This window comes from Nomascus leucogenys, chromosome 10 (assembly GCF_006542625.1).
Source record: "Nomascus leucogenys isolate Asia chromosome 10, Asia_NLE_v1, whole genome shotgun sequence".
Classification (NCBI taxonomy): Eukaryota; Metazoa; Chordata; class Mammalia; order Primates; family Hylobatidae; genus Nomascus; species Nomascus leucogenys.
In genome coordinates this window covers 61,238,082-61,263,731 of record NC_044390.1, presented here as the reverse complement: position 1 = coordinate 61,263,731, position 25,650 = coordinate 61,238,082, and the positions used below count along the sequence as shown (strand labels likewise).

The window sequence follows — 25,650 nt, the reverse complement described above, 5'->3', positions numbered from 1 at the left end:
CTTGCGGACCTCCGGGAACGGCTCAGGCAGGCGGGAGTTGCTGCGGCATTAGCCAATCCATAAGCTCTATCCTGCCTGGGTGAGCTCTGCGGCGACGCGCGCCAAGAAGGGATCGGGAGTTTTTTGGCGCTCGCTAAAGGGCGTTAAGAAGGGCGGGCCCGCGTCGCTTCGGGCCACTCAGGAGCCGAGGAGAGCGAGTGGGCGGGGCCAGGCTGAGGCTGACCGGGGGCGGGGCGCAGGGAGAATGTGGGAAGGGCCGCCTAGCCTCTCTTCTACCCAATAGAAGGCCAGAAGCCAATCCGGACCGTTGGGGAGCCCAATGGGCGTCGCCGCCAGGCCCCGTTGCAGAGCGCATCTAGCCAATAGGCAGCGGCGGCGGGCGGGCGCGGGCGACCGGCGGTGCGGCTGAGGCGGAGCAGGCGCTGCGGCAGGAAGGAAGATGGCGGACGAGGAGAAGCTGCCGCCCGGCTGGGAGAAGCGCATGAGCCGCAGCTCAGGTGCCGCGGGGGTCGGGGCTGGGGCGGGACCACGCGGGCCCGCGTAAGCAGGGCTCGAGCTCGCCCCTTGGGCGCGGCGGCAGCGCTGCCTTCCTCCCGTGGGGTCCTGGCTCCTCCGCGTCGTCCCCGGGGTAACGGCCCCGGCCCGCCCTGTTGTGGGGACTGCAAGCCTCAGGAGCCGCCGGGAAGCCTGAGGAAGCTGAGGCAGGGGGCTGGGCGGGTGAGGGTCCGAGGAGTCCGGGGCGATGGCCCTGGCCCTGCTGGCCCGGCTGATACCTCTCGGCCTAATGCACCTGACGCCTCGGGGGGACGTCTCTGCACCTTGCTGGGCCCGGGGGCACCCCTGGGAAGGAGACACCCCAGTACCCTGCAAAGGGCGCAGGGTGTTGCCCGGCCTCGGGTCCACAACCTACCCTTGCTAACACCCCTACTGTGTACATCTAATGCTGAGTCTGCGACATCGCCGGTGACATTCTGCCAGACGATGGCCCCTGTGCTTAGGCCCGATTTAAGGGTTAGCCACAATGATAATATTGCCAGTAACAGGGCATGTTTGTCTCTGTGTCAAGCGCTTTAAGTTCTCTCTGAATTGCCGCAACTCTGGGAGCCAGGTCGTTATTACTTCCATCTTACCAGCAAGGAAACAGGTCAGAAAACTGAAGGAACTCGTCCAAGATCATTCATTTCAGAGGCCGGGGGTTGGATTAGGACCTAGGCAGTTTGCCTCCAAATCCCCCTGCCCTTGTCACTGCAAACTCCTGAGGAGCAGGCCCAGCATCTGTGGGCAGGTCCCGAGTCACTCTGCTGCCTCTAGAGCCCATAGCAATTGCATTTGCAGTAATAATTCTCCTTGGTTGAGTGCCAGGTTCTGGTGAACGGTTTGGATACATGGACTCTCCTCATTAACCCTATGAGGTTTGATCTCCTTATTCGCTGTTCCCCATTTTTCAGATGAGAACTGAGGTGCAGGGAGATTAGAGCCCATTGCCAAGGTTTTAGAGTGAGTCAGTAGCTCAGCTGCATTTGCATCTGGAACATGCGCTCTCGCCCACCCTGTTCTAGCCCTGGACTGTGGCTGGGACCTCCAGCATAAACCGGATGCTCTGCCCAGCTCTGGGCCCATTTCTGCTGTTTCTGCTCAGTTCAACCCTTATGGATTCCTTTATGGGTGACACTCCATGTCACCCAGGCGAACTGTCAGCCTTTGGAGTGGCACCCAGTAGGGTCTTTACTTACAGCTTCTTGTTCACAGTCTTCACTCCTTCATACCCCTCACTCCCTGGGTAACATCGGGCCACCAGTAATGCTGGTTCCTAGCTCTGCAACGCCGTGCACGGTGTAGTAGCTAAGAGCAGAGCTTTCGGGTGTGAAGTACCTGAGTACAGTTCCTGCCTTCCCTTGTGTGTGCCTGGAACAGAGTAAACACTCAGGAAGTGTTACCCATTGCTGCCATTCCCAGAGATGCAAAAGGTGAGGCCTCCGTTTTGTCATCTATACAATGGAGATAATAAAGGCCATCCCACTCTTAATGTGTGCCAGTTTCTGTCCTAGGCATTTTGCAGATGTGTGAGCTTATTTAGTGCTTTCTTCTTCTATTTTTGGAAATGGTCTTACTGTGTGGCTCAGGCTGCAGTGCAGCCTCTGCCTCCAAGGCTTAAGCAATCCTCCCACCTCAGCCTTTCAAGTAGCTGAGACCACAGATGTGTACCACCACCCATGGCTAATTTTTTATTTTTTATTTTTTGTTTGTTTATTTATTTATTTATTTTGAGACAGAGTCTCACTCTGTCACCCAGGCTGGAGTGCAGTGGCATGATCTTGGCTCACTGCAACCTCCACCTCCCTGGTTCAAGTGATTCTCCTGCCTCAGCCTCCTGAGTAGCGGGGATTACAGGTGCCTGCCACCACATCTGGCTAATTTTTGTATTTTTATTAGAGACGAGGTTTCACCATGTTGGCCAGGCTGGTCTCGAGCTCCTAACCTCAGGTGATCCACCTGCCTCAGTCTCCCAAAGTGCTGGGATTACAGGCCTGAGCCACTGCGCCCAGCCAGCCTGTTTTTGTTTTTGTTTTTGTTTTTGTTTTGAGACGAGAGTCTCACTCTATCGCCCAGGCTGGAGTGCAGTGGCATGATCTTGGCTCACTGTAACCTCCACCTTCCAGATTCAAGCAATTCTCCTGCCTCAGCCTCCCGAGTAGCTGGGATTACAGACATACACCACAACACCCGGCTAATGTTGGTTGGTTGGTTGGTTTGTGACGGAGTTTCGCTCTTGTTGCCCAGGCTGGAGTGCAGTGGCACAATCTCAGCTCACTGCAACCTCCACCTCCCGGCTTCAAGCGATTCTCCTGGCTGCTTCAGCCTCCCCAGTAGCTGGGATTACAGGCGCCTGCCACCATGCTGGGCTAATTTTTTATATTTTTAGTAGAGATAGGGTTTCACTGTGTTGGCCAGGCTGGTCTCGAACTCCTGACCTCAGGTGATCCGCCCACCTCAGCCTCCCAAAGTGCTGGTGCAGGCGTGAGCCACTGTGCCTGGCCAATGTTTGTATTTTTTTTTTTTTTTTTATGAGACAGAGTCTTGCTCTGTCGCCCAGGCTGGAGTGCAGGGGCACGATGTCAGCTCACTGCACCCTCTGCCTCCCAGGTTGAAGCGATTCTCCTGCCTCAGCCTTCTGAGTAGCTGGGACTACAGGCGTGTACCTCCATGCCCAGCTAGTTTTTTGTATTTTTAGTAGAGATGGGGTTTCACCGTGTTAGCCAGGATGGTCTCAATCTCGTAACCTCATGGTCCACCCTCCTCAGCCTCCGAAAGTGCTGGGATTACAGGTGTGAGCCACCGCACCCGGCCCAGTGTTTGTATTTTTAGTAGAGATGGGGTTACACCATGTTGGCCAGGCTGGTCTCTACCTCCTGACCTCAGGTGATCCACCCCACCTTGGCCCCCCAAAGTGCTGGGATTACAGGTGAGAGCCACTGTGCTTAGCCCTTTTTCAAATTTTTAAAAATTTAGTCCTTTCAATGACCTTAAGGTAGGAACTGTTATCTCCATTTTACAGGTGAGAACACCGAGGCCCATGGAAGATAGATCACATTTGAACCCAGATTCAGATTTGAATCCAGGTGGCCTGGCTGCTGAGTGCATGGTTTGAGTCACTCCCTGTCCCCCAGCTTCCTCTGTTCCATCACCCTGCGTTATTTTCCTCCTTGAAGTTATCAGGGATTGATACTATCCTGTGTTTCGTTTGCTTGTTTAGCACCTGTCTGCTCTCACCTAGAATGTTAGCTCTCTAAGGGCAGGGACTGTATCCTGCTACATTGGCCCATGTCTGGAGAGCCTGTGGCACATGGTGGATACACCATAGATTTGTTGAATGAAGGCACCCCCTGCAAGCCAGGCCCTTACCCTGGCTTCTGGCTGTGGGCCCAGGTGGTGTCCTGGGAGCACAACCCTAGCTGAATTCCTGCCTGCCCTCCCCTCCAGGCCGAGTGTACTACTTCAACCACATCACTAACGCCAGCCAGTGGGAGCGGCCCAGTGGCAACAGCAGCAGTGGTGGCAAAAACGGGCAGGGGGAGCCCACCAGGGTCCGCTGCTCGCACCTGCTGGTGAAGCACAGCCAGTCAAGGCGGCCCTCATCCTGGCGGCAGGAGAAGATCACCCGGACCAAGGAGGAGGCCCTGGAGCTGATCAACGGTGAGCAGGGCGAGGGCAGGGGCTTGGGAGGGGGTCTTCTCCCAGGTGAGCCTTTGTAGAAGTCACATCAGACCCTTCACCCCAGCTTGCTCAGCTGCCAGGCGTGATGTTGGCCAACACAAAAATGCCAGTGCATGACCTGACCCTGACCTTCACAGCAGCCATTCCCTTTTTTTTTTTTTTTTTTTTTGAGATGGAGTCTCGCTCTGTCGCCCAGGCTGGAGTGCAGTGGCGCAATCTCGGCTCACTGCAAGCTCCGCCTCCCGGGTTCACGCCATTCTCCTGCCTCAGCCTCTCCGAGTAGCTGGGACTACAGGCGCCCGCCACCACGCCTGGCTAATTTTCTTGTATTTTTTAGTAGAGACGGGGTTTCACTGTGGTCTCGATCTCCTGACCTCGTGATCCGCCCTCCTCGGCCTCCCAAAGTGCTGGGATTACAAGCGTGAGCCACCGCGCCCGGCTGACAGCAGCCATTCTCTTTTCTTTCCATCTGGCATTTGAGGGTGAGCCAGGTAGGGGCAGAGGACCCAGCCTAGGGGCTGGCAAACATGGGTTCAGGTAGTAGCTGTGCCTCTGTGAACTCTGTGACCTTTGGGAGGGGACTCATGTCACCTCCCCTAGGCTCAGCTTTCTCTGTAAAATGGGCATCCTCTGAGGACCATTGTGAAGGTTCGAGGGAATAAGGCAATGGATTTTGCACAGTAGGCCCTCAGTCTGTGGGAAGTGTTGTCAATAGTAATATCATCCACTAGGGGCCTGAGTCACAAACATAGGTGGATCCAGAGAGAGTGGTCAGAAAGGTAGTGAGGGCATGCAGGGTGCGGTGGCTCACGCCTATAATCCCAGCACTTTGGGAGCCCTTGGAGGGCAGATCACCTGAGGTCAGGAGTTGGAGATTAGCCTGGGCAGTATGGTGAAACTCCGTCTCTACTAAAAATACAAAGATTAGCCAGATGTGGTGACACGTGCCTGTAATCCCGGCTACTCAGGAGGCTGAGGCAGGGAGGCAGAGGTTGCAGTGAGCCGAGATCGCACCACTCCACTCCAGCCTGGGCAGCAAAGCGAGGCTCCGTCTCAAAAAAAAAAAAAAAAAGAGGTAGTGAGTGCCAGCAGAGCTAGTGAGTTAATTCTGACCTAAGGGAGGAAGCTATTCCCTGCTCTGTTCTGTGTTTCCTCTGCAGTCTGGCACCAGGGTGGCAAACTTTAAAGGCCAGATGGTAAATATTTTAGGTTTTGTGGGCCATGCAGTCTCTATCAGCTCTGCTTTGTAACTGGATGGCAGTCATAACCAATATGTAAGCAAGCACATGGTGATGGCTGTGTGCCAAGAAAACTTTACTATTTACAAAATCAGGGAGGATTTGGCCTGCAGGCCATCATTTGCAGAGCCCTCTCTAAAGCTGTCCAGTTTGGCTGCCACTCCCACCCTGTGCGGGAGGATCACTTGAGCCCAGGAGTTTGAGACCAGCTTGGGCAACATAGCAAAACCCCGTCTCTAAAAAAATAAAAAAGTTAGCTGGACGCGGTGGTGCACGCCTATAGTGTCAGCTACTTGGAAGACTGAGGTGGGAGGATCCCTTGAGCCCAGGAGGCAGAGGTTGTAATGAGCCAAGATCATGCTATTGCACTCCAGCCTGGGTGACAGAGCAAGACCCTGTCTCAAAAATAAATAAGATAATGTCAAAAATTGGTTTCTCAATTGCACTGGTCATACTTTAGCTGGTGGCTGCCATCTTCAACAGCGGGAATATAAAACATTTACATTCTTGGCCGGGTGTGATGGCTCACGCCTGTAATCCCAGCACTTTGGGAGGCCAAGGCGGGCGGGCACGAGGTCAGGAGATCGAGACCATCCTGGCTAACACAGTGAAACCCCGTCTTTACTGAAAATCCAAAAAAATTGGCCTGGCGTGGTGGCGGGCACCTGTAGTCCCAGCTACTCAGGAGACAGGCAGGAGAATGGCGTGAACCCGGGAGGCGGAGCTTGCAGTGAGCCGAGATCGTGCCACTGCACTCCAGCCTGGGCAACAGAGCGAGACTCAGTCTCAAAACAAAACAAAACATATTTCCATTCTTGCAGTAAGTTGTGTCTGACAACCTTTCTCAGAGTCCCCAAACCTCCTGGGCTGTCCCTACTCCAAACAACCCATCTCTCAACCATGCCCAGACAGCCTGGGTTGCTATGCAGCTCTGCCAGTTCCTGGCTATGTGATCTTGAGCAAGTTACTTAACATCTCTGGGCTTCAATCTTTTTCTCCTTCTTTTGAGACAGGGTCTTGCTCTGTCACCCAGGCTGGAGTGCAGTATTCATAGCTCACTGCAGCCTCAACCTCCTTGAGATCAGGTGATCCTCCCACCTCAGCCTCCCAAGTACCTGGGACTGCAGGCTCATAACACCACACCTGGCTGATTTTTGTATTTTTAGTAGAGGCAGGACTTCACCATGTTGCCCAGGATGGTCTCAAACTCCTGGGCTCAAGTGATCCTTCCACCTCAGCCTCCCGAAGTGTTGGGATGACAAGCATGACCCACCGCCCCCAGCTGTCAGTCTTTTTCATTTATAAAATTAGTATTAAAATAATAAGACCCGCCTCACAGAGTAGTTGTGAGGACTCCTGGCTAATACAGTAAAGCGGGAGTAACAGCTCCTGGCATCGGTAAATGTTCTGTCATTATTAGTGGTCACTGTCATTGCTGTTGTTGGTTGTGGTAGCACAGGGCCCAGCACAGAGTGCACACTCAGTCAGTATTGGCTGTTGTTTTACCCTCTCATCACTTGGTCCAGTTGGCCTGTAGGATGTTATTACACACGCACACTCCCAACATGGCATCTAGCACAGTAAGTGCCACCCGTTAGTCTTACACGTAAGCATGGTAGAGAGAAGCCGAGTTCTTGCACAGAATCTTGAAGGCTGATTGAAGAGCCAGCCTCCTGACCTCTGAGGGCAGGGACTGGATCTCTCTCTTGCCCCTGTATTCCCATCCTGCCACACAAAGCCTGGCCCAGAGTCAGCCCTCACAGCCTTGTTTCATGAGCCAGTAGGAAGCAAGAAGGATTCCTGGCACAGGACGGGGCAGAAGTAAAGGCCTAGGACTAGGATGTAGCCAGGACTCTGGGGAAGGCTTTGCAGGGAGCTGGGGGATGGTGAGACCCTTCACGGGCAGGTCCCAGCCAGGTTGAGGAAGGTCCTTGTCAGGTGAGGAGGTTGGGTTCTTTCCTGGAGGCAGCAGGACATACGTGGCCATATGGGACCAGGAGAGGAACCCACAGTGCTCTGCTTTCAGCAGAGATCTGTGAAGCTAGAATGTCAAGGGCCAGGGAAGCTGGAAGGCCCAGAACCTTCAGAGGTTCTGGTTGCCCCAGAGCAAGAGGAAGAAGTGGAGGGAGAAGCTAGGAGAGAATCGCAAGATGACCCTTTGGGTCCTCCCAGCTCTAGTGGTCTCTGTTCTGAGGCTTCCGGACCCCATAAGAGTGAGCAGGAGGGTGCAGGCATTTGGGGATGGAGCAGCATGAGGTGGGCTCCTGAGGGTCAGCAGAGCAGCCAGGCACAGGACAGAACTGCTCCAAGCAATCCTGGTGAGAGCTGGCAGAAGGCTGAGGCCGGTGGGGATAGTGAGGAGGGCATGGCTCTGGGTGTGGTGGGCGAGGCTGTCTCCCCCATCTCTGGGTTGGACAGGTGCACCTGGTAAGTAGCCAGGCCCTGAGGCCTTACCGTAGGTACCTGCAGATTCTGGAATGTCAGCAGGAGCCTCGCCTGCCCACCTGGTGGAAGCTGTGGGAGGAATTGCAGTGAGAGGTGGTGTGACTTGAACTTGGGGGCTGGAAGTGGAAGAAGAAGTGAGAGGGAGCAGACCCGAGAGAGATTCAGGAGGCAGGATAGAGAGGACTGGGATAGATTAGGTGGGCAGGGGTGGGATGTCTGGGGGAGGGTCAGGGCAGAACAGCGTGGCCCACCCTGGGCTCGCAGAGGGCTGGGTTTCAGTGCCAGCTGTGTGGTCTTCATTTCCTGAGCCTCAGTTGCCTCATCTGTAGAATGGGGTGGCTCTGAGGATCCAGGAGCAATGGGCTTAGTGGCTGGCACGCTCTGCATGGCGGAGCCTCAGCCCCAGTCATTCGGGTGTGGACGGTAGGGGAGCTGAGGTCAAGTCAAGGCCTCTGCTCATGGGCAGCCCCTGCTGCCACCCTACAGCCCATAGAAAGAGTTCTGGATAGGACCACAGGAGGCCTAGTGGGCTCAGCACACAGATGATGACTTTGGCCCACGACCTCCCTCTCCTGGTATCCTCCTGCCTGAGACGGTGCTGGGATAGATCTCCTCAGAGGTAGATAGGAAGGTGCAGTGAGGTGGCCCCAGCCGAGGTACCTCATGTGCAGTGTCGGTGCAGGCATTGGGCACCTGGGCCTCATTTTCTCTTCCACGAAGTGGATGTTCTCCCCTCGAGGGTTCATGCCGGGTGATCAGGAGATCATGATTTGGGCAGCTCACTCCCCAGCTGGCAGCCAGGCTAAATCTCATCAGTGCCCATTTAGATCTGGTGCTCTGCCCTTGCCCCGAAGGGACAGGCTGCCTGCAGAGAGAGCCGGGACCTCCACATTTTCTGCTGAGGCTCCTTTTCCCAGCATTGGCTCCTCTGCAGCTGCTGGGCCACAGCCAGAGGCTGTCAGGGATCCGAGGGAGTCATTGCCAGTGTCCTTGTCTAAGGATGATGGGCCGTGGAGAAGCCCTCCCTGCCTGCTCTCCACCCAGAACTGTTGACAGCCACCCCTCATATGCCCAGGGCCTGGAGGGTCCTGGCGAGGCTGAGACTATGAGCAGCCGTCCTACTCACATACCCATCATCCCAGCATCCAGGTCAGCCCCTTTGCCCCGGGGTCCTCAAGGTCACTGGCACCCTTCCAGCCTGCTGCCCTTGGGCCGGCCTCTAGCCCCTCCTTCTGGATCTTGGTCTTCTCTGTCACCTCTTTCCCCGACCAGGCCCCTTCCCCTCTGGTGCCTGGGCAGTCTGGGGGAAGTATGCTGGAAGCAGCGTAATGATCTGGCAAGGCAGAGGAGACAGCACGTCTCAAAACATTTTTGGGGTCAAGGACTACCCCATTTGTTCCCTCACTCCCACCTAGGTCACTGAGGTGCATTAGCTTGGACTGTTGTAACAAAATAATCACAGACTGTGTGGCTTAAACAACAGTCATCACTTTCCACAGTTCTGGAGGCCAGAAGTCCATGATCCAGGTTCCCTCAGATTCTGTTCCTGGTGAGAACCCACTTCCTGGCTTGTAGACGGCTGCCCTCTCACTGTGCACTGACATGGCATTCCCCAGGCGCATGTGCCCGGAGTGAAGGAGCACAAGCTCTCTGGTGTCTCTTCTTATAAGGACACTAATCCTGGCCAGGCGCAGTGGCTCATGCCTGTAATCCCAGCACTTTGGGAGACTGAGGTGGGTGGATCACCTGAGGTCAGGAATTCAAGACCAGCCTGGCCAACATGGTGAAATTCCATCTCTACTAAAAATACTTAAAAAAAAGTAGCCAGATGTAGTGGTGCATGCTTGTGATACCAGCTACTCAGGAGGCTGAGGCAGGAGGATCGCCTGAACCCAGGAGGCAGAGGTCACAGTGAGCCGAGATCATACCACTGCACTCCAGCCTGGGTGACAGAGCCAGAGTCTGCCTCAAAAAAAAAAAGGGACGCTAATCCTGTTGGATCAGGGCCCCACCCTTATGACCTCATTTAACCCTAGTTACTTCCCCGAAGTCCCCATCTCCAGATGCAGCCACACTGGAGGTTAGGGCTTTAACACATGAATTTGGGGTGACACAAACATTGAGTCCCTGATGGATGGGCAGTTTGGATCTGTCAGGGACCTGCTCTGCAACAACCACTGCTTAAGCGATCACTGATTCACTCCTTGGAACAGGCTCCAATGTAGGAGCAGCGGTTACCCCATTTTACAGGCCAGTTGAGTGAAGCTCCAAGAGGTAAAGTCACCTGCCAGACTCGCATTGTTCAGGAGCAGCAGAGGTACGATCTGAACCTGATGGAATCTGGAGTCAGCACCCATAACATGTCCTCCTGGACCTTGGGGATACACTGTGAGCAGGCTGGCTGGGGTCTGCCAGCACAGACAGGTGCCGTTCTGTTTTGCATACAATTTCAAGGGGTCCTGAACACCTTGAAGCAGGTGGAGGCCCCTGCTCCAGACTGGGAGCTCCTGGAGAGGCCACCCTGCGTCTGTGTGGTTCTAAGCGGGAGCCACATCGAATCAGGATGGGGCTCCAGCACCCGACAGTCCCCATCAAATTTCATGGGTTTTGGTGCTGTCAGGCAAGGCTGACACATTGTCTTGGAGGAGGCCCAGGAAGTCTGGCCTTAGGGTTGCAGCCTGAGTTTCAGGCAGACAGGGCATGAGATTCCAGCATTTCTGCTTCAAGCCCCGTGGTAGATCCCTGTCTCCCTCCTTCCCCATGGCCTATTTCTGTCTCATTTATTCATGAACTTCTTGAACATTCGTGAACACCTGTTTTGTGCACAGTGCTGGGTTCTGAGGGTGCAGCAATGAACAAGGCCAACCCAGCAGCCTCCATTCCTGCACTGTGAGGTGGGCAAGCAACCCACCAATAGGACAGTAGTAAATGCAGCACCCAGGGAGAGGCACCTCACACAGTGGGGGATTAGGGGAGGCTTCTGGGGGAGACCAGAGGATAGCTGGTGAGTTTCAAGCAGGACAAGAGGCTTAAACTAAGGTCTTTGAGGCGGGAGTCAGAGGATGTCATTGTCGGGGGGTCAGGTACAGGCTGAGCTAACAAGACACACAGGACCAAACCCCTCAAGGTCAGCCTCACAGAGCAGGAACTCAGGAAGAAAGTGGTTTTTGTTTTTTTTGTTTTTTTTTTTTGAGATGGAGTTTCGCTCTTGTTGCCCACGCTGGAGTGCAGTGGCAACGATCTCAGCTCACTGTACCTTCTACCTCCTGGGTTCAAGAGAAAGTGCTTTAAAAAAAAAAATCATTCCAGCTACTTGCGAGGCTGAGGCAAGAGGATTGCTGCAGCCCAGGGGTTTGAGGCCAGCCTGAGCAATATAGTGAGACCCCATCTCTGCGAAAGGAAAACAAAAACAGTCATTGCAGGCTCCCATCATAGCAGAAGATTTTCCGAGAGAGCTGGCAGGTCAGAGGCAGATCTGGGTGATATGAGCTATTGGGGTGCCAAAGTGTGGCTTTTGTTTTTAAGCGGTTGGCTTGCACACTATGTGTGTGAGAAAGGACAACTTGGGCGGGCTGTCCAATTTCAGGGATCCCTGTGGCTGTGTCCCCAGCCCTGGCCACTGGGGGCTGTGGCAAGGTGATGCTTGTTCAGGGCCTGGGCCTGGCTCCTCAGACACTTAGCACCTGCAGGCAGTCCTGCTTCCCCGAAGCAGGTGGGTACCCCTGGGGCACCATGCGATCCCCTGGCTGGCTTAGTGGTCCAGACAGAAGGAGGGACAGGGGACTCCAATGCTCTGTGCCTAAGGCCAAGGAGATACCTAGAGGTTCAGGGAGAGGAGGGGTGGGAGGGGGTCCTAGCAACATCTGGTTTAAGTCGGAGTCACTGGTGGATGTGTCTGGCACGGAGGAGGACCCCATGGCAGCCCTGGAAGCGGGGCATTCTGATCAAACCAGGGCATCACGGGCAGAAGCCTCTGTAATGTGCCATCCCAACAGAAGCTGGGGCCCTGTATGGCATCAGTGTCCCTGTCAGACCAGGACACGTGGGCCGGCAGGGCCAAGGATAGGGAGAGCAGAGCAGTAGAGGCTGCATCATCCCCGGGATGCAGTCCCCATGGAGGGGAAGAATGATGACAGCAAGGGACGTTGGTCAGGGTCCTGCTCGGTGCCAGGCACTATGCTGCGTGTCACAGCCACTGACATAAGACTATCAGACAGAGAGGCAAAGGGATGTCAGGGCAGCAGGTCGTGGTGACATCCAGCTCAGATACCAGGACACTGGTGGCTGCCATGACGTGCAGCCAAACGGAGCTATGGCTGTGCTGTCACGGTGGTACCATTTCCACTGCGGTCCCAAGCAGGTCAGAGTGTGAGGCCGAGGGGCCCTGGGGACACTTGGATCAGTCCAATGTGTTCAGCAGCTGCCACGGTTGGGTGTCCAGGCCTCCCAGCACTGGCTAGGTCACCCAGCAGTGTTCCCGTGGCTCCCCGACAGGCTCCAGGCCAGTGTGTCAGCTATGTATGTCCTGGGCAAGTTGGCCGGCGGGTGTGTCATGGCCTCGTTTAGGTCAGAAGGAGCAATGGGTAGAAGTGTCAGGGTGACATTAAGAAACCCCCTACTGAGTGTGTCAGTGTGACCCTCACATTGGAGAGAAGAACTGGTGTCCCTGGAGAGTGGCTGCCAGGCCATAGGGTACACGGGGCGGGTGCAGTTCACCCAGAGGGCTGCCCTGGCTGGCTGGGGCTGTTGCATCACTGGCCTAGGGAGGACACTGGAAGGGACGCCTGTTTGTGTCAGAGCAAGAGGAGGATTGGGGTAGGGCAGGCTTTGGCCCATGGGCACCTTCCTGGGGGTGGCCTGCAGTCAGGAAGGCGGTAGGCCATTCCTCCCGACCTGGCGCATGCACAAGAGTGCATACACACACTTGCTCACACAGTCACACCACACACACCACATGCACACACACACAGCCCTCCCTACTTGGCTTCCGAAACATGAGTCACTCAGATGCTACTCTGCTGCTGTCTTGCCCCCTCTGCCAGCAGCCCTGTTCCTCCTAACTCCACCAGCCCTGGCCTCCCCCGCCTCCTGGAGCGTCAGAGCCAATGGGCTGGTTTGGGCCACACAGGGTGGGGCCACCCTGAGTTCTGCCAGCATGCAGACTATAGGTGGGGAGCCGGGAGAAGAGCTATGTCGCCTGCCTCTGGGACCCTGGGGCTACAGCCCACGAGTGTCCCTTGCAGAGCCCACCAGGGTCCCTTGGAGGCCCATCCCAGTGCCAGGCTGTTCTTCCCAGATGGGACAGCTGAGGCCACAGGGTGCCGTGGCAGTGCTGAGCTTTCTCTGGACAGCTCTCCCATCTCTGCCCAGGGGGCCCTGGGGGCCCAGCCCCCTGCCTGGGTCAGCCTCTCCCTGCTTGCTGCTCTCCTCTGGCCTGTCCAGCTTGGATGTAGATTTTCCCTCACGTGTGTGTGTGTGTGCATGTGTGTGTGCTGGCAAGAGTGACAGCGGGAGCAGGGATGTGAGACCTGCAGGGTGGCAGGGCTCATGGATGACTGGCGGGGTGCATCGAATGCTCATGCGCATGAAAGGCGCCTCTTCTCGAGTGTTAATGAGGACAGGTGTGAGTGCGCATGCAGGTATGTGTGAGGAGAGGGGTTGTGGGGAGCATGTGCGCCTGTGGGGGGAGGCTTTCCCAGTGAAGTGCTGCCTCCCCAGCTGGCCAGCTCTGGAGTCCTCCATCCTGTCTGGTCAGGTCCCCCAGCCCCTGACCTGGCACTCCCATTCCGTTCCATGTCCGCAGGCTACATCCAGAAGATCAAGTCGGGAGAGGAGGACTTTGAGTCTCTGGCCTCACAGTTCAGCGACTGCAGCTCAGCCAAGGCCAGGGGAGACCTGGGTGCCTTCAGCAGAGGTGCGCAAGGAATGGGCCCCACCAGGTCGGGGGACCCTTACCACCCTGAGGGGTAGAGGCCAGGAGGGTCTGGGCACTGGGCTCCCAGGTGCCACACCGGCCTTCGGGGTCCAGCAGATGGCAGCACAACCCCTTCCTCAGGCTTCAGAGGCTGCTCTGCTGGGCAGGGCCAGGGCCACACAGGGAGGGGGCTGCAGCACTTTCTTCCTGGCATCATCTCTACCCCGGGGGCATGGTCTCTTGTGTGTCTATGCACAGATGTCCTCATCCCGGGCCCACCAAGGCGCGTATGTCCTGTCCTCTGCCTCTTCCTTTTTGTGGTTTAAGGTTGGGGGCCCTGAGAGTCCCAGGGCATGTCCCCCAGAATCCCTCTCGAAGGTGGGGAAACCAGGGGTGAGAGGAGATGGCCCTGAGTTTAGGCCTGTCTGGCCAGGACAGTGGAAATCAGGGACAGAGGGGACTAGGCCTCTTCCTCTTCCTCCTCATCAGTCCTCGGGGTCTGCAGAACATCAGCGAGAGGCCAGGATGGGTTGCAGGGTGTGGTGTGCAGGTGTCTTAGTGGGGCGGGGCAGCAGCATGGGGCCAGCAGCTGCCCATCTGCTCTGAGGAGGCTGATGGGACAGATGACGTAGCAGGGCTGGGAACCGGGCCCAGGGAGACGAGTTCACCACCGAAGTGGCCCCTAAATGCATGGCGGTGGCCGCAGCCCTGCGTGCCATCCTTCATGCTGTCCTCAGGCTTCCCAGGGCCTCCTTAATGGCCCTGCCACCCCCAGCTGGGCTGACGCTCAGCACCAGCAATAAACGCGGTGACAGATGAGTGTGGACGAATGTGAGGCTCAGCGCAGGCAGGAGCCCCATCTGTCTTGGCTGCCGCCCGCCCTGCCTCATCCTGGCCTCTGCCAGCCCAGCCCTGACACCCCCCACCGCCCCTCCTGGCTCCCAGGTCAGATGCAGAAGCCATTTGAAGATGCCTCGTTTGCGCTGCGGACGGGGGAGATGAGCGGGCCCGTGTTCACGGATTCCGGCATCCACATCATCCTCCGCACTGAGTAGGGGTGGGGAGCCCAGGCCTGGCCTCGGGGCAGGGCAGGGCGGCTAGGCCAGCCAGCTCCCCCTTGCCCACCAGCCGGTGGCCGAACCCCCCACTCCCTGCCACCGTCACACAGTATTTATTGTTCCCAAAATGGCTGTGGGGGGCCCTTCCAGATTGGGGGTCCTGGGGTCCCCACTCCCTGTCCATCCCCAGTTGGGACTGCGACCGCCAGATTCTCCCTTAAGGAATTGACTTCAGCAGGGGTGGTAAGCTCCCAGACCCAGGGCAGTGTGGTGGGAGGGGTGTTCCAAAGAGAAGGCCTGGTCAGCAGAGCCGCCCCGTGTCCCCCCAGGTGCTGGAGGCAGACTCGAGGGCCGAATTGTTTCTAGTTAGGCCATGCTCCTCTGTTCAGTCGCAAAGGCGACCCATGCGGACCATGAGGTCCCATGCGGCCCAGCCATGGGCCCTCTGAGCAACTGTGCAGCACCCTTTCACCCCCAATTAAACCCGGAACCACTGCTCTGCTCTCCTGTGTCTCATTTCTCCTCAGGGAAGCATAGTGGGGAAGATGTCGCGGGGAGGGGATCACGGCCCCCCCCATCCTAAGGGTCCCAGCTGCAAGTTCTCCCCCAAGGCTTCCCCTTGCCCTGGGCCAGGGGGAGTCCTAGCAGCTGGCTTTCGGGGACATGAGCACTGTCCAGCTGCCCAGCACCCTGAGATCTGCTTCCCTACCATCTCAGGGGCTTCCGGAAGGTCCGTGGGTCCAACCCGGCACCTGGCCCAGCACCCACTGCAGCTGCGGTTACCATGACAACAGGGCCCTCCTGGACTGGAGGGGGCTCCTGCAGGGAGGGGGATGGGAGCAGACACCGCTTCTAGTGCCTGAAGGTGGAGCAGAGGGAATCCTGGGGCGGGTGGCGGGGAGATGGGGTCCCCCGCCAGTGTGGGGGCTGTGGATGTGGCCTGCCTGACCCCCATCCCCTGTTCAGTCGGGGGGGCTGTGGGTCTAATGGAGAAGTGGTTATGCCTGCATGCCCTGTTCCCCCTCCACTTGATGGGGACCAGCCCAGATTGCGGGGGTGCCTGGCTGGCAGAGCTTAGGGACCTGAGCAACTAAAGCCTGGCCCCAGGGGACCTCCCCTCCCCCAAGCGCTGAGGTTCTAATAAAGGCCAAGCCTCATAAACAATCACCTGCACCCGCTCCCATCTGGCTGGCTTCGGGAGCAATCGCTCATTCGCCTGCTGCCTGCCTGCCGGAGCGTTTGTCATTAGGAAGGTTTAATGGGTTTCCTCTCAGCTCCAGAGGGCTGGGGAGAGCCGGCTGCATGGATACACCGCCAGGCAGAATGTTCTCCCGTCGCCTGGTGGAGGGGGGTTGGGAGTGAGGCAGCTGTGCCACCATTCACACCAACAGTTGGATGTGGGGTTGGGGAAGTGACTGCACCCCTCCTGGAACAGTGGAGGCCCTGGGTCTGGAAGGATCGGATATTAGTGGCTGGGGCCCAGAGGGTTTGCTGAGTTCCACTCCAAGGTGAAGAATGGGCTTTGTGTCCTGACTGTCAGCAGCAGGGCCCAGGGAAGGCTGTGCATCATTGTGTAGGAGCCGCTGCCCCCTACCCGTGTGTGTGTGTGTGTGTGTGTGTGTGTGTGTGTGTGTGTGTGTGTGTGTGTGTCTGCGTTTGCCCAAGAATGTGTGGGGCCATGTGACTGGTTGTCTCTCTGTGTCCTGTGCGTTTTGGGAGTCCTCCGGTTCTGGGTGTGACCACCTGCCCCTCCAGGTACCCCCTTCCCTTGTCTGTCTGTGCAGTGGCCAAAACCCAAATGAGAATGTCGCTGTTAGGTAAACATGCCTCCAGAGCCCACTTCGGGGCCGGTGATTCATTATTAAGCAGCTGCGCATTCCCTCACCTCCCACCCACCCCCTCCTGCCTAGAACCAGGGCATAAATCCCAGGCCTTTAGGATGGTGACAGTGTAGTCTTCCCTAGTGCCACTTACAGGCACCTCCCAGGCCAGACCCGCCCCAGGGGGTCAATCTCTACGTGCCCTTGGCTTCTGTGGCCGCTGGGCAGGGCTGGAGCAGGTCACCTTGGGGTAAACGGGATTACTGCCGCAGGACAGGAGTTGGCTTCGCTGTGCCCACGTCCATGATGAGAGGGGAAGTCAGTGAGTTAGCAGTGGATAGCCGAAGACGCACACACACACGCACACAGATTGATCCTGGCCTGGGAAATGTTAGTCTGCCTGCCCATCCTTGTTTGTAACCAAAGCCACAAACTCAAGGAGCTCTGAGCCTGTGTGTGTGTGTGTGATCTCTCTGAGGACCTGGTACAGATGTGATGGACACACCCACACCCAGCCCTAATCGCGGCGTGAGAATGTGGCTCCCCAGCACTCAGCGTATTGTGGACAAAGATTGTGAACCTCAGCATCCTCAATTCTCCACCTTGCTTTGGGAGAATCCAGTATCTAAGGCCGATAAACTACCTCGTCCCCTCACTGTGGAGACTCTCTGCCTCCAAATAAATGTAAATTGGGGTGGGAGTTGGGGGGATACAGATGTTCTAGGTGTCCTGGCTTTGTGCTGCTTTTCATTTTTTCAGCAGGTACAGAGTAAAGTGCCTCTCCATGTGCTAATCCAGGAATGAATCCTTTTTCCGATGTCAAACATATTCGCTTAAATGGAAATTAATTGCTTTTCTTGAGGATTTCTCTAAAAATTGGTTTTAAATGAGTACATTAGGCAGTCCCATTTATCATTCATTGGTTTCGTTCCCAATATGGCCCCGGTATCCGAGTTCCCGGAGATGCCAGCACGGAGCGGAGATGATTTAATCAGGGAAACCATTAATTAGAGATGGGGAGAGCCTCCCCCCAGAGGAGTGGGAGTGCCCCCTTTTCGGCCTCAGCGGGGTGGGGGTCTGGGCCAATGGGGCCTTTTAAATGATGTTTCTGCTCTGGATTCAATAGGGACCAACAACTGGGGTCAACATGGGGCAGGATCACCTGGGCAGCACCCCTTACCTTCATTCTTGGCCCCTCAGCCCCAAGGGTGACGCTCCTCACCTTTCTTGTACCGCTTCCAACTAGCCTCGCTGCACCCCTTAGGTCTGCCTCACGCAGGCCTTCAGACAGGCCTGGCTCACATAAAGCCCTCATCTGGTTCTTCCCCTTCTGTGACTTCCCCTCCCCTGCCTTTAGCCAGATCTCTAAGGCTGCTGAGGACTTAGCTTCTCCTTTTTTATTTTTTAAATTGAGACAAGGTCTCACTCTGTGGCCCAGGCTGCAATGCAGTGGCGCTCATGGTTCATGGCAGCCTCGAACTCTTGGGTTCAAGAGATCCTCCTACCTCAGCCTCCCGAGTAGCTGGGACTATAGGCACACACCACCATGCCTGGCTAATTTTGTAAAATTTTTTTAGAGACGAGGTCTTGCTATGTTGTCCAGGCTGGTCTTGAACTCCTGGGCTCAAGCAATCCTTCCACCTCAGTCTCCCAAAGTGCTGAAATTACAGGCATAAGCTGCTGCATCCAGCCTACTCCTAGTTCAGTCCCTTCTTGTCTCATACTCTTCTTTCCTGCCTCCAAAACTTCTTGTCTTTTCCTCTCCTTCCCCTCCAACCCTGCCCAATCCCTCTTCCAGTCAAACAGGCTCCAGGTGTGGGGTATGAGTGTTCAATCGAAGGCACCTGAGTGCCCCTGTAGGCTGTTTCTAGCTTTTTTGGGATTAGTTAACTTGGCACAAATGTGACTCGTTTAAAAACGATTTTTGAAATTACAAAGCAACAAGAGAAAAAAGGAAATGGAAAAATTCAGCTGGGCCCTACTCTTTCATACTCAGCTTCTTAAAAGCCAGCTCGATTGTTAAAAACTCATTAAAAAATTGCCAGACTGGCTGGGCTCAGTGGCTCACGCCTGTAATCCCTGCACTTTGGAAGGCCGAGGGGGGTGGATCACTTGAGCCCAGGAGTTCAAGACCACCCTGGACAACATGGCGAAACCCCCATCTCTACTAAAAATACAAAAATTAGCCTGGCGTGGTGGTGCGTGCCTGTAATCCCAGCTACTCAGGAGGCTGAGGCACGCAAATCGCTTGAACCCGGGAGGTGGAGGTTGCAGTGAGCTGAGATCATGCCACTGCACTCCAGCCTGGGTGATAGAGCAAGACTGTCTCAAAAAAAAAAAAAAAAAAAATTCCAGACCTCTTAGTAATGGGTCAACAGTGATTGGAGAGTGGCAATCCAGTGATGGGAGAATACTCATTTGAGGCCAGTTTTCATTGTTGTGCTAGAATTCTTGGTTGTTTTGATCAAACTACTTTTAAATGAATTGCTTTCGATCAAAACAACTTTGGATTGGGTCTCCTCACCCATCTCCCCAAAGGGCTGGCCCTGGGGAACCCCTTCCCTCCAGTTCGCTTAAGCTCAAGTCATGGAATAAGGGGATCCTCACTGGAGATGGGTCTCCAGGCTTGGACTTCGGGGCCACCCCCACCTCTGTCGCCATTGGACACACACAGTCACCAAAGCATCAAATGTCAAAGGTCCTGTTTATTCCGGCAAACCGGAAAGAAAAAGTGTAAATAAAAAAAGTAACAGATCCATGCACTCAACTCCTGGGGGTGGGGGTGGGGGTGGGAGTGAGGGATGAGGAATGGGTGGGAAGCAAGGAGGGAGGGGTGGAAGGACAGAGAGTGAGAGAGAGAGAGAGAGGAAGAGACAGGGAAAGAACTGGAGAACCAGAGCCATAAAAAGAAAAAGACATCCATAAAAAGGCAGAAAGAAAGAAGTGGTGTATTAAAAGCAGAGATCAATAAAGGAGAAGAGGGGAAATTGAAAAAATAGAAATACACAGGCAGAGAACAAAAGCCCAGCAAAAAGGCGGGGAGAAAGGGCGTGACAGAGACAGAGAGATCACCCTTGAGGGACACAGGCAGAATGAAAAGGGCCCCCAGCCCCCGGAGGCCCCCCAGGCAGCAGCCCGAGCCACAGCATTGGCTCAGGGGTCCCCAGAGGTGCTGATGACGTGAAACAGGGTGACATTGTAGAGCACCTGGTGGCCGTTGTTCCAGGTATAGAGGGCGCGCTCCCGGGGGTTGTAATCCAGCATTGAGATGTGGGAATACTGATTGTGGAAGGGCACGTCCGTGTACTCGTAACTGGACGTATTGGTGAAATAGGCGAAATAAACCTTGGCCCCAGCCAGGTGGGAGTTGGTCACGTAGAGCACACCGCAGATCATGAAGGCCTCGCCGGCGCTGCGCTTGGGGTAGCCGGTGTCCCAGGACCGCATGACCTCGAGTGTGTGCGGGTCCAGCCGGCTGACCACGATGTTGCCCGCGTTCTGGTTGGTGGTGTACACAGCCCAGAGCCCGCTCTCGTCCACCATGAAGTCCATGTCGGAGAAGCCGCCCCAGGAGTAGGGGAAGGTGTTGTTGTAACCAGCGCCCGGGAGGCTCCTCTGCACCAGCACGGAGCGCGAGCGGAAGTGGTATTTGACTACCACGTTGCTCTGGTACTTGTTATAGAACAGGGAGCCGTTGTACACCACGTGGCCCGTGCCCGCCCATGGCTGGGGCAGCAGGTGCTGGATAAAGTTCTGGCCTTTGATGAAGTCTCCCAGGGTACGGAACTCCAGGACCCGGCGGCCTTTGTAATAGCCATCCATGTACCAGACCTACGGGAGCAGCCACTGGTCACTGGGGGGGACCACCACCAATGACCTAAGGGTCCTAGCACCAGCTACAGCCATTAGAGATCAACAGTCACTAAGTGCTCATTAGTCATGGGAACTCTGTTGACCATTCATTACCAATTATGGCCCTAGTGTGACCATGATCATCTCGTGGTGACAGCATTAACCATGGGCAGTGAATTCAAGTGGCGTCTTATCACTCAATGGCTGTCCAGTGACCACTAACCACCCAATATCCAATGACCAGGGAATTTCTGGGCCCAGTGAGTCCCCAGGGGCTGCAATTTCTTGGGGAACTGCATGGCCCCGTAGGACCACGATCCCAGTGAGTGCTATTGGTCTCTTTTTTTTTTTTAAGTAGTTTTTTTTTGTTGTTTTTTGTTTTTGAGATGGAGTCTGTCTCTGTCGCCCAGGCTGGAGTACAGTGGCATGATCTCAGCTCACCGCAACCTCTGCCTCCCGGGTTCAAGCAATTCTCCTGCCTCAGCCTCCTGAGTAGCTGGGATTCCAGGCGCGTGCCACCACGCCTGGCTAATCTTTGTATTTTTAGTAGAGACAGGGTTTCACCATGTTGGTCAGGCTGGTCTCGAACTCCCGACCTTGTGATCCTCCCTCTTGGCCTCCCAAAGTGCTAGGATTACAGGCATGAGCCACCATGCCTGGCCTTTTTTTTTTCTTTTGAAACAAGGTCTCACTGTTTTTCCCAGGCTGGAGTGCAGTGGCACAATCACGGCTCACTGCAGCCTCGACCTCCCAGGCTCAAGCGATCCTCTCACCTCAGCCCCCTGAATAGCTGGGACTACAGGCACAAGTCACCACACCTAGCTTATTTATTGTATCTTTAGTAGAGACAAGGTCTCACAATGTTGCCCAGGCTAGTCTCAAACTCCTGAGCTCAAGTGATCTGCCTGCCTCAGCCTCCTAAAGTGCTGGGATTACAGGCATGAGCCACTGTACCTGACCACTATTGATCTTAAAACAGACCCTAAGTGGACAATGCTTCATCCCAAAGGACCCGGGGAACTGCAGCCTCGGGGACTCACTGGGCCCAGGAATTCCCTGGTCATTGGGTATTGGGTGGTTAGTGTTCACTGGACAGTCATTGAATGATAAGATATCACTTGAATTCATTGCCATGGTTAACTAACCCCTGTCACCACAAGGTGACCAGGCGTGTCATCAACATATCATTGTCATCATGTTAACTAGCATTTGTTGTTGTTTTTGTTTTGTTTTGTTTTTGAGACAGTTTCACTCGTGTTGCCCAGGCTGGAGTGCAATGGTGCAATCTCCGTCTCCAGGGTTCAAGTGATTCTCCTGCCTCAGCCTCCCGAATAGCTGGGATTACAGGCATGCACCACCATGCCCGGCTAATTTTGTATTTTTAGTAGAGACAGGGTTTCTGCATGTTGGTCAGGCTGGTCTCGTCCCAACCTCAGGTGATCCGCCCACCTCGGCCTCCCAAAGTGTTGGGATTACAGGCGTGAGCCACCATGCCCAGCCTCATGGATGGTTCTTGTGTGTCTAAGTGATGGGCAGTCATGACCGTGGAAGCTTCTGGAAGTCCAAAGGTCACTGAGCAGTGCTTGGTGGAGGAGGTCTCTTGTCCTTGGGAAGGCATTGGTCATTGAGTAGTTACTTGGACGTCAGTAGTCCCTGAGAACTGGTCAGTAGAACTCAGTAACCATTAGCCACTATACAGACACTGGAGGTCAATGGAGTGGGATTCACGGGGCTGCAAAGCCCTTGATCACTTGGGGGTTACTGGACAAGGAAGTCCAATGGCCCTGGGGGATCCAGGACACTTTGGGCTACAAGACAGTCACCAGTGTGGACTCCCTGGGCACCTATGATCAGTCAGAGGCTCTGTCCCTCCCAGGCCTTGATCCCAGGGGTGGGCGCAGTCACTCACCCGGCTATCCGCACTGGGGGCCATCGTGTCAGTCATCCAGGAGCCGAAGCGGGACCCCATGGCCCGAACGGTGATGGGGTTACTGACCCCAGTCAGCTTCCCACAGCCTGGGAGGCAGGAACAGGGAATGAGGATGGGGAAGGGAACAGCCCAAGAGAGGCCGGGCAAAGATGAAGTGCTGTGATCAAGTTGGGAAAGCTGGGACCAGGGATGAGGGAAGACTCAAAAATCTGGTCCCAATATGTTGTTCAGTTGTGAGTGAGGGGTTAGAGGCCAAGGGTCAGGGCCATTTCCAGCTTCTGGACTCAAGTGTAGCCTTAGGTAGGAAGGTCAAGGGTTGAGGTTTAGAAGTTAGAGGTCAAAACTGTGTCCAGTTTCTAGGCACAAACAGGTGATATTGGAGTTGGGTGTGGCAGTCAAAGATCAGGGGTCAGGGTCAAGGGCCAAGGCATACCCAGCTTCTGGGCGCAGGCGTGGAGCCGGGCCTCCAGGGCCATCACCCGTTGCTGCAGGTCCTCGTACCCGTAGGCACCCATCTCCTCCTGAATGGCCGCCAGACTGCCAGAGAGATTCCTCACCTCCTCCCGCAAGCGTACAATGGTCCGCGTGTCTGCCTTGTACTGCTCCAGGACTGAGCTCAGGGGCAACAGTTCTGTCATCCTGTCCTTCAGCTCCTGTGCATCAAGATGGAACCATGGCCAAGCCTGACCCCTGGCCTTTGACCCAGACATGACTCCAACCTCTGACTCATAACTTCACCCGTTGTCTTTGATGCACACCTGGCCCTTGACATTTGGCTCAGATTGGACCCTAGATTCTTCCCAGACATGACTCCATTGTAGGAACTAATGGATACCAAATCCCAGTCATTCGTTTGACCTCTGGTCTGGACCCAAGAGGACCCACCTGGAAGCTCTTGGCCGAGAGGGACCCATCAGCCGCCCGGAGCCGCGCATCCAGGCTCCGCATGAGGGTCTCCATGCCGCGTACATACTGGAGGTCGCGATACGTCCGCAACTCAAGGACCTCCATGGACTGGGAGACGTTCTGGACCTAGGAATGGGGACAACTGAAGGGACCAGACCTCCTTCCCCAAATCCCAACCCAGAGATGCCACAGACAAGAGCTGGCAGGGCCAGAGGCTGTACAAACACCACACCGACGAGGCCACCTTCACCTCCCCTGAGCTTACCAGCAGCCTCCCAATTGCGTGCCCAATCCATCCATCCATCCCTCCCTCCCTACTACCCACTGTCTCCCATCTGGTCCACCCACCACCACCTCTCACCTCCTCCCTAGTCTCCCAGTTCCACCTTCATCCCCTGTAGTCAATTCTTTACACAGCAGACAGAAGGAACTTTCAAAACAGAGATTAGATCACCTTCCTCCTCCACAGATCCAGCGCTGGCTGGTCCTGCCCATCCCCCCGCCCCACCCACTTCCTCTCTCTTTGTTCTCACAGACTGTAAGCTCCTTCCCTCTGCAGGGTCTTTCCACTTGCTGATATCTCTACCTGGAGTGCTGTTTCCCCCACATTCCCATGGCTGGCTCCTTCTCATCCTTCAGGGTTCAGCTCCAGCGTCCCCCACTCAAAGCATCCTTTCCTGACCACCCTGTCCCAGGTAGCCGCTCACTCACTCTCCTCTTGCCTGGTCATTTCCTTCCCAGCTGTGACTATGTAGAACATTCTTATCCATCTGCCTCCTTCAGGTGGGACCCTCAGAGACAGAAGCTGGGTCTAGCTTGTCCACAGCTTAACCTCCAGTGCCCAGCACTGGCCTGGAGTAGAGGCTCAATAAGTATTTTTTGGCTGAATGAGTAAAATAAAGTTCCCTTGCCCTGGCCTCTCCTGACCCAACCTGAGAGCACCCAGCTCTCACCTCCACCTGGCTATGGTGAACTCCACCTAGATAAGTTGAACTCCCCCTGGCTAAGGTAGACTCCCACCCGACTAAGGTGAACATCTGGCTAAGGTAGCCACCTTGTTAAGGTGAACTCCATCTCTGGCTTAAGTAGACTCTCACCTGGCTAAGGAAGACCCTCACCTGGCTAAGGTAGACCCTCACCTGGCTAAGGTAGACTCTCACCTGGCTAAGGTAGATTCCCACCAGCTTCACCTGACTAAAGTGGACTCCGCCTGGCTAAGGTAAACTCAGAGTCACCACTGGATGCTTGTTGAAATACAGACTTTCCTGTACAATTATTCACATGACACTTGGAAACTCTCAGAAACCCAGCAGCCTAATACCCATCCTGAATGCCACAAAACATTTTTACAGTACTCTTCCCTTCTCCACAGTTTCACGTTTCAGCTACCTGAGACCAACCGCAGTCCAAAAATATTAAGTGGGAAATTCCAGAAACCAACAATTTGTAAGTTTTATTTATTTATTTATTTATTTATTTATTTATTTATTTGAGATGGAGTCTTGCTCTGTTGCCCAGGCTGGAGTGCAGTGGCGTGATCTCAGCTCACTGCAGCCTCCACCTCCCAGGTTCAAGCAGTTCTCCTGCCTCAGCCTCCCGAGTAGCTGGGACTACAGGGACATGCCACCATGCCCGGCTAATTTTTGTATTTTTGGCAGAGGCTGATCTCAAACTCCTGACCTCAAGTGATCCACGTGCCTTGGCCTCCCAAAGTGCTGGGATTACAGGCATGAGCTACCATGCCTGGCCCAGAGGACTATTTTCTATTGACCATGATCAGAGGTAGAAGGAAACTTTTATAGAAGCCTCTTGGGGTGGAGGGTGAGACCCTCCCCAAGGGGCACAGAACGCCTTCTTAGCAGGTGAGTCTGGTGAACTGCAAAGCCGAGTGGGACATGCCTGGTGGACCAGAGCTCACACACAGGAGACTCAGATGCTGCCCCTCCAGTCTTCCTTCCTTCCCCCCACCCCAACCCCAATAAGTGCTTGGCTTCTCTCCCAAAAAAGCATTGAACAGGCTGGACGCAGTGGCTCACACCTATAATCCCTGCACTTTGGGAGGCCAAGACAGGCAAATCACCTGAAGTCAGGAGTTCAAGACCAGCATGACCAATATGGTAAAACCCCATCTCTGCTAAAAATACAAAAATTAGCTGGGCGTGGTGGCACACGCCTGTAATCCCAGCTACTTGGGAGGCTGAGGCAAGAGAATCTCTTGAACCTGGGAGGTGGAGGTTGCAGTGAGCCAAGAGCGTGCCACTGCACCTGCACT

The 25,650-nt window shown here is 55.3% G+C and overlaps 2 protein-coding genes across 5 annotated transcripts in view; one reads left to right on the top strand and one right to left on the bottom strand.

Moving 5' to 3' along the window:
• Nucleotides 1-305: 305 nt before the first annotated feature.
• On the top strand, nucleotides 306-15,372 carry PIN1 (peptidylprolyl cis/trans isomerase, NIMA-interacting 1). Its single transcript, XM_003275717.4, has 4 exons — nucleotides 306-497; nucleotides 3,982-4,194; nucleotides 13,702-13,812; nucleotides 14,758-15,372. Exons 1-4 carry the CDS (start codon nucleotides 440-442, stop codon nucleotides 14,865-14,867), a joined length of 492 nt encoding a protein of 163 aa, XP_003275765.1. The 5' UTR covers nucleotides 306-439; the 3' UTR covers nucleotides 14,868-15,372.
• A 4,003-nt stretch (nucleotides 15,373-19,375) lies between these two features.
• OLFM2 (olfactomedin 2) overlaps nucleotides 19,376-25,650 on the bottom strand; it is an 85,953-nt gene continuing 79,678 nt past the window's right edge. For 3 of the 4 annotated variants that reach the window (XM_030820913.1, XM_003275630.3, XM_030820914.1), the window contains exons 3-6: nucleotides 23,358-23,504; nucleotides 22,906-23,125; nucleotides 22,452-22,558; nucleotides 19,376-20,521 (exon numbers count right to left, since the gene is read on the bottom strand). In XM_030820913.1, the coding sequence (XP_030676773.1) occupies nucleotides 19,844-20,521; nucleotides 22,452-22,558; nucleotides 22,906-23,125; nucleotides 23,358-23,504 (1,152 nt within the window). In that variant the 3' untranslated portion in view covers nucleotides 19,376-19,843. The remainder of the gene's footprint in view (nucleotides 20,522-22,451; nucleotides 22,559-22,905; nucleotides 23,126-23,357; nucleotides 23,505-25,650) is intronic. The other variant, XM_030820912.1, reaches the window with a different exon arrangement.